At 39.9% G+C, this 8,679-nt stretch overlaps 1 protein-coding gene across 3 annotated transcripts in view; it reads left to right on the forward strand.

The window, feature by feature from the left end:
* The window catches only part of Col14a1 (collagen type XIV alpha 1 chain), a 224,054-nt gene that overhangs the window by 28,240 nt on the left and 187,135 nt on the right, over nt 1–8,679 (forward strand). For all 3 annotated transcript variants that reach the window (XM_031359565.1, XM_031359566.1, XM_031359567.1), the window contains exon 3: nt 7,555–7,671. In XM_031359565.1, coding sequence (XP_031215425.1) covers nt 7,555–7,671 — 117 coding nt within the window. The remainder of the gene's footprint in view (nt 1–7,554; nt 7,672–8,679) is intronic.

Raw genomic sequence — 8,679 nt, forward strand, 5'->3', positions numbered from 1 at the left:
GACCAGGCTGGCCTCGAACTCAGAAATTCGCCTGCCTCTGCCTCCCAAGTGCTGGGATTAAAGGTATGCACCACCACAGCCCGGTGGTACTTTACCCTTTTGTCACTCCATGTAATGTTCCATAAAAACACTTCCCCTTGTAGAGAATGTGAGTCTCCATGAGCTCAGGTAATTTTGTATACCTAGATCTTTCTGGCATATTCTTTATAAGAAAAGTCACTTGATCTGGAATATAGAAATGGTAACATGTTGGCACAGTTTGTGTGTGTGTGTTTGTGTATGTGTGTGTATGAATGATGCATAAGGTAACGATAGAAGGGTGGTATACACACTTTGACAGAACTTCACAGTAAATACGCAATGGTTTCCAGCAATATTTATTTAGAATGATTGATAAAGCAACTGCTACTTGGCTGGGCGGTGGTGGCACACGCCTTTAATCCCAGCACTTGGGAGGTAGAGACAGGCAGATTTCTGAGTTTGAAGCCAGACTGGTCGACAGAGTGAGTTCCAGGACAGCCAGGGCTACACAGAGAAACCCTGTCTCGAAAAAACAAACAAACAAACAAAAGCAACTTAAAACTCTAAGGCAAGGCAGTATTTGTAATTCCAGCTTGTTATTTTCAGCCACTACTGTTGCGGTAAATCTCCAACCCAAATAAGCCCGGGCAATGAAAACACAACTCAATTAATATGAATACATGCTTGTGTGCCTAGATTGGGCAGACCTACCACTACGCTACCATCTTCCCCATATACGAGACCTCTTACAACTTGCACTTTCTCCCGGCCAGGTGCTTCTGCTCCGCTTTCCTTCTTCCTCTTCCCCAGTCATCCTCTCTCTCCTTTTCTCCCAAAATCTTCAGCTTCACCTTCTCCTCTTTCTCTGCCCCAATCACAAGCTCTAGCCTTTATTTTATAAATTAAGGTTGGAAGAAGGTTTACAAGAAATGACCTGAGTGCTGACTCATTCCTCGTTCACAGCCCCTCACAGGAGAATGGAATTAACATCAAATATAATTCGTCCCAGGGCTATCTGCAACACATCACACTTATGAAATTTACAGCAATAATACAGTTGATATCAAGAGGGATCTGGGAGGGTACAAGGAGACAGGTAGATCAAGAATTCATCATCGGGCTGGAGAAATGGCTCAGCCATTGAGAGCACTGGCTGTTCTTCCGAAGGTCCAGAGTTCAAATCCCAGTGACCACATGGTGACTCACAACCATCCGTAATGAGATCAGACACCCTCTTCTGGTGTGTCTGAAGACAGCTATAGTGTACTTACATATAATAATAAATAAATCTTAAAAAAAAAGAATTCATCATCTTCACCTACAGTAAGTTCAAGCCCAAGTTGTGTTACATAAGACATTACTTCAGAAACAAAACAAAGCAAAACAAAAGAAACGAAAACAAAATCCTTCAAGGCTATGAAACTGAAGACTTCTCATGGAGGCTTTTGTTACTCCATAGAGAGACCCACACTAGCTCCTGAGCTCATGCATTTCCGTGCTGTGAGTAGTTTGACATATTTGGAAGTTGAAAATATTGGCCTAACTGCTGTGTTTATCATCTTATAAGGGTCATGACACTATAAATATTATATTACATTATATTATATTATATTACAACTGAGATAAAAAGAACTACTAGTATGTCCCCCAGTTAAATGTCCTAAAAATTTAACTCCCCCATACATAAAACAACAGCAATGGGCAATGCATTTAATAGAAAAAAAATACATGACATAAAAAAAAAAAACTAAATTTTTTTTCAGCTATTACAGAAGAAGCCAAAATAGCCAGGCGGTGGTGGCGCACGCCTTTTAATCTCAGCACTTGGGAGGCAGAGGCAGGCAGATTTCTGAGTTCAAGGCTAGCCTGGTCTACAGAGTGAGTTCCAGGACAGCCAGGGCTACACAGAGAAACCCTGTCTTGAAAAAACAAACAAACAAAACAAAACAAAATAAGTCTCCACTTTTAAAGTTTTTTTTTTTTAAGAATAAAAATCATAAGTTATCACATCAGTTTAGCTTCATAAACTATGTTATTGAGGTAGGATCTTGCTATGTAACCCAGATTGGCTCAGAAACCATAATTCTCCCACCTTAGCTTCCCAAGAGCTAGAAATGCAGCCATGTGCCACCATATCTACCTCTAAACCATGCTTTAAAGAGAAAACTATTCCTTTTGACCTTGACTGCAGCGTCTCCAGCAGAAGAGATTTTCGATTGCAAAAACTTTTAATTTTTCTTTGACCAATTTAAAATGTATTTACTAGTAGATAACATAGTAGCTCATTTAATCAAAATTGAAGTTATGCTTTCAAACTTGGAAAAGACTGAACTGTTGAAGTCTAGAAAGGCCTTGTGTAGGGACCAACTGCCTTTTCCTATTAGACATACCACTGAGATGAAAATGCTTAACTTCTGTCTTTCCTTTTGGATTTGGGGTGGTAGTGGTAGTGGTCGGGGAGTTGGGGAGTCTGCTTGACCTGGCTTTAGACACCAGTCTACTTCTTTACCAGGGAAGTGTGACCGATAGTGACATAAACAAGATGTCTCTGGTTGAATATCTATGTATAAACAGTGTTAGAAGTAATGAAAACATCTCATTAGACAAATCTTTATATAAATCATCACTTGTCAAAAACAGCAGTATTGCAAGTGAGTTGAGAAAGAGGGGAGTAAAAAAGACGGAGTCAAGAGAGAGAGGAGAGAGACAGAGGGAGAGAGACAGAAGAGAGAAGGAGACGGGGAGGGAGAGGAAGGGGGTCACGGGAGAAGGAAGATGGAAAAGAGCAGAAATTTATCTATCAAATGAGAAGACAGATTACAGAATAATAAAAACCGCCTTTCCTTCCATGGATTCCTATGGGAAGATTGCCAAATTGCCCCATTAACAAAGTACAGTGCAACCCAGAAAGACAAAGCCCCTTGTGCTTTTAGTATCAAGCCACAGTAAAGAGAGGATAAAAGTGGATGGTCTTCCTCATTCCCCTCTGGGGTGAAGTTCATGTGCACACAAGTATTTTCTGTTGAACCTAACTTCATGTCACCACTCAAAGGACTTCCTCCAGGCTCTCTGTGGGTGCCCCAAACAAAACTTTACATTTGATTTTGTCTTTTTGAAAAGATTAGTATTTGAACTGACACAGATTAACTTTTTAATCAAGTTCACTCAAGCATTTACTGGAAGTTAAGGACAGCACATATGAAAGAGAAAGCACGTCCCTTTTGCTTGCAAAGATAGATTCTTGTTCTCTGAGATAAGAGCAATTATTTTTCCATGACTCTTTACAGTATATCTGTCAATTTTGCTTGCCCTGGCTTTGGCTCGAGTCCCAGTGCCTTCCAAAGGAAGAGGGTGGGGCTTGAGAAGGAGCTAACTTTGTCTTAATTAGCACTTGTTCTTTGCAATGTATCCCCTCCCTGAAGGCAAAAATATGTGCTTCATGTCTATCCAAAGATTTTTAGTTTTAGTGATTGTCAGAATATATATGTATATATATGTGTGTGTGTGTATATATATATATACACACACATTGGCACTGTTGGCCACTGTGACCTGGCTTTTCATAGTTGTAGATGCATGATGCTCATAGGAGCTATTTGTAAATCACAAAGAGCTGACCCTTGATTTTGTTGTGTCACTAGCTTTGTACTTTGTTTTCTTGAGAAGGCCTACAGAAGGCATGTCTTTTTGGGTTCTAGAGGAACATCTGCATTTCATAAAGAGTATCCATAGTCCAGGCTGTTCTCATTGTTTTCTTCTGGCAGCTTAGAAAATTAGCTGTTGACTAAAGAGTTCCGGAGGACCATGAACTCACACAACATTCAACGAAAAATAGCCTACACAGGAAGTCTGCAGATGTCCACTGTCTAGTCTAGCTATCCTGAATGCAGTTAGTTTCTCTGCTTTCCTTGAGATTTCAGCACACCTGGCATGCTAACAGAGTCCACTGAACCTCTCAGAATTGGCTTAGATTAAACACCCACCTGCTTGATGTTCCTTTCCACTTCATGGGTCCCGGGGAGGTCAATTTCTCACCAATGCATTCATGCGAAAGCTTGTCAGAGAGAAATGCAGACCCACTGATTTGATTGAGTTCAGAAATGTTACTTCAAACTTTTAATTCATATTTGTCATATTTCCCTCAAGAATAGAAATGCAGTCACACATAGATTTTCCTCCTGAGTTGAAGACTGTAAAAAAATACTTTCTATGTTCATTAAAATGCTGGGTGCTAAAAAAAGTTGTTCTTTTGATAAGTTTGCGTTTTCCCACTAGCGAGAAAAATGTAAACTCTTCCATTTGTATCATGTTGAAGCTATAGAATTAATGTTTTTGTTGTGCTGTAAATAGCCTTCTCTACTTACACATACAAAGACAAGCCTAAGGAGATATTATCCTTGAGAAATATTCTTCTGTGCTCAATGACTCCAAATGCCTGGATAGTTATAGAATAGTGTCTCAGTCAGGGTTTCTATTGATGAGATAAATATCAGTCAAAAGCAACTTGGAGAGTAAAGGGTTCATTTCAGCTTAGAATTCTCAGGTCATGGTCCATCTCAGTGAGGGAAGTCAGGGCAGGAACCCAAGGCAGGAACCGGGAGGGAGGAACTGAAGCAGAAGCCACCGAGGGGTGATGCTTAGTGGCTTCCTCCTCATGGCTTGCTCAGCCTGCTTTCTTATAGCAGAGCTCAGGACCACCCGCCCAAGGATGGTACCACACACAGTTGGGCCTCTCACATCAATCATTGACCAAGAAAATGCCTGACATACTTTCATATAGGCCTATCTTATGGAGGCATTTTCTCAGTTGAGACTCTGACCTTTCCAAATGACTCCAGCTTATGTCAAGTAGTAAATTCGTTGCTTATCTTATTCACTGTGACTTTCTACTAATGATCTTTCTACAAAGAACTAAAGTTGGGTCACCTTCAAAAATAGTACCTTGGGTTTCTTGTGAGTCAGAGACCATCCTACCCTAATGTGTGAACTTGAACAAGATTTTCAGTCACTGTTCCTTAGTTTTTTTATCCTAAAGTCAGGCTAGTGATCTATTTCTGTGAGAATTTAAATGAGTTCTTAAACTCCATCATTAGCTAAAAGGAGAGGAAGAGGAAGAATTTTTCTTTTTGTTGGTCACCTATATTGTTGTATCAATTAGTCTAATGTCATGATCTAAGTTTTGTAGAAAGTGTCGGTTTTTCTGAAAGTAAAGAAACTGGCTTTGGAAGGCTTGGTCATCCAATTCAGGCTGTTCAGCTGATTAGTGACAAAACTGGAAACCAAACCAATGTCCAAGTTCATATTATTCCTCATGTCTTTTCAGAATGTCTGCTTCCTTCCCCAGTGCTGGGTCCCCAAAAAAGGCTGAGCACAGAGTGGGTAATGGGTATGACATTTCTGCTAATGAATACTTTTGTTTAGATATTACAGAGTAAAAATGTTCATGCTAAAGGGCTTCTTTTTGAAATCCTGGAGCACTTACAGAGAGTTCTGAAATGTATTCTGAAGTTTTAATGGCTTACATGAATGGAAAGAGATCTTAGCACTTTTGTGAAATTTCAGAAAATCAAATACTGTGCCCCAAGTCATGGTCATGTGCTACATAACTGACATGGGCAAATCAGATTCTCCAGAAGAATTAACCAGACTTTAAAAAACACAATCATCTTGCATTTGATCCTGAATTTCTTAATGATCACTATCTCCAATGATTTATTTATTTACTATTTTAGAATTATGTATGAGTGTGTGTGTGTGTGTGTGTGTGTGTGTGTGTGTGTGTGTGCATGTGTGTGTGCTTATGAGTACAAGTGCCTGTCAAGGTCAAAAGATGCCATCAGATCCCCTGGAGCAGGTGGTTTTGGGTCACCTGACACAGGTTCTGAGAAGTGAACTTGGATCACCTTTGGAAATAATACCTAATCTCAGCCACTGAGCCATGTCTCCAATTCCTCTCAAATGTTTTAAGATCAATATTTTATGACCACAACATGCCTGAAGTATTTCCCTCAAATATTATATCATCAAAAATATTTGTTTGTCACAGTGGAAAACCTGAGTCATACATGCAATGGTCTCTGCAGAGTAGAGAAGCTTTCATGTTCCAAGTAGGAAAACCCGCCCTTGACACATAATGACTTCATTCTGCAAGACTGGCTTCAATTTCTAAAGGAGATGTAGACATTCAATTTTATTTAATTAATTGTTAACTTTAATTAATTAATTAACTTTACACCCCTATTGCTGCCCCCTCCCAAGTCCCCCTCCCACAGATCATCCCCTCATACCCCCATCCCCTTCTCCTCTGAGAGGTTGGGGCCCCCCTGGGTGTCTGCCCACCCTGGCACATCAAGTCTCTGCGAGGCTCAGCAGTTCTCTTCCACTGAGGCCAGTAATGAGAACGTATCCCATAGACAGGAAACAGCTTTAGGGGTAGCCCAAATTCCAATTGTTCAGGACCCACATGACGACGAGGCTGCACACCTGCTTATATGCAGGAGGCCTAGGCTTAACCTGTGTGGTTTATCTCTGAGTGCCCCCAAGGTTTCAGGTTAGCTGACTCTGTTGGTCTTCTTAGGGAGTTCCTATCCCCTTCAGGACCTTCAATCCTTCCCCCAAGTCTTCCATAAAGTTCCTGAAGCTCCATCCAATGATTGGCTGTAGGTGTTGCATCTCTGAGTCAGCTGCTAGTGGAGCCTCTCAGAGGACAACATGCTCCTGTCTGCAAGGATAGCAGAGTATTATTGATAGGGTCAGGGATTGGTACTTACCCATGGGTGGATCTCTAGTTGGGCTGGTTATTGATTGGCCATTTCCACAATCTCTGTTCCATCCCCCATCCTTGTATTTCTTGTAGACAGAATAAATTTGGGATCAAGAGTTTTATGGGTGGGCTGGTGTCCCTAATATTCCACTGGGAGTTCCTGCCTGGCTATTAGTGGTAGCTTCTTCAGGTTCCATATCCCCACTGTTGTGAGTCTCAGGTAAGGCCACCCCCGTCCTTGATTCTTGGGAAACTCCCCTATCCCAGGTCTCTGGCATGTCCTTGAGACACTCTCATCCCCGATCCCCACCAGTTGCAGAGTGCCCTTCATTCTCATGCCTATTTGGCCATCTCTCCTGCCTCTCCTTATACCTGATCCTGAGTCCTCCCACTTCCCCTCTCTATCCTTTCTGCCACCCAGTTTCCTCCCTCCATGTGGCTCCTATGACTATTTTATTCCCCATTCTAAGTGAGATTCAAGCATCTGCAGTTGTTCCTTCCTCCTTGTTTGGCTTCTTTGGGTCTGCAGAGTGTAGCATGGGCATTAAATAATCAATTTTAACCCTATGTCTTAAGTCAGTGCTGTTTGACAAAGGGGTATCTCTTGAGAGAAAAGCACAAGCTTTCACATCTGTCTTATTTGCTCACTAATCGACTCATTATTAAGGTTGTAGGAAGAACATCTTTGAGACTGATGAAGTCTTGTGTATTTTGGTTATGCTACGTTGACTCTACTTTCATGTTAAGCCATATTCATTTTTCCTTTTCAGTGGCTCCACCCACAAGGTTAAGATATAATGTAATATCCCATGACAGTATACAGATTTCATGGAAAGCACCAAGAGGAAAATTTGGTGGCTACAAACTGCTCGTGGCTCCAGCTTCAGGTAAAGATAATTCACTATATTTTGCCAGGAACTTTTTATGCATGGGTGGTTAAAAATATGTAGTGCTGAATGTTGCACAGTGAAAGACTTGGTTTAATTTAATTTTTGAACTTAACAAATTCTCTTCTCATTAAGGAAATAATGTTCTTTAGTGTCTGGCTCTTGGACTTAACTGTGATTAATTCTTAAACTAAGTTTTTCTGCAATTTTAAAACCATTAAAAATAAAAATATCACTCATGTTTTAATATAGAATAAATACTTTTGATCCATGGACATTATGGTAGTTTGAATATGCTTGGTCCATAGACCAAGCAGTATTTGGATGTGTGTTACTGTGGGCTTTAAGACCTTCATACTATAGACCATCTTAATACTCACACCATTTCTTAAATGAATGTAACCTGTTCTCTGTGGGCTGAGAATAAAGTCACTCACTCAAGTCAAATAGCTTTGACCATAGCAAGAAGTCTGTATACAAAAATCATGCCTACAATTCATTCCTTAGTGCAGCAGAACTGTCAACTCTCAGCTTAGCTACAATGGAGGTAAAATTCTTTGGTGATGGGAGGGTCATTGAAGTACAGCCTTATTACAATGAAATCCAGTGTCTAAAAATTGTTCTTATTTGGGCTTGTACCACAGTAAGAGCCAAGATTTTAAGCTCTACTAAATACAAAACAAACAAACAAACAAAAAGACTTTATATATTTATGTTCATTTAAGAAAATACTAGTAGTGATGCATTATTTTGAAATATACAGTTAATATGTTTGGAGTTATTTAAAATTTATATTGAGAAAAATGTATGTATTTTTGGTATTGTAGACAAACATATGCATAAGTCTGTTAAATTGATTGTTGTTTTATATCAAACAACTTTTATGATACTCATTTTTTATTGTTATAATATCTCATAAATTTTAAGGAATATGACAAAAAAGATATTGTAGGTATTGAAGAGGGGGTCTCTGAGAGGAGTTGGGGTACAAAAGGGAAACAAGAATGT

This window comes from Mastomys coucha, unplaced genomic scaffold (genome assembly GCF_008632895.1).
Source record: "Mastomys coucha isolate ucsf_1 unplaced genomic scaffold, UCSF_Mcou_1 pScaffold7, whole genome shotgun sequence".
NCBI classification, from domain to species: Eukaryota; Metazoa; Chordata; class Mammalia; order Rodentia; family Muridae; genus Mastomys; species Mastomys coucha.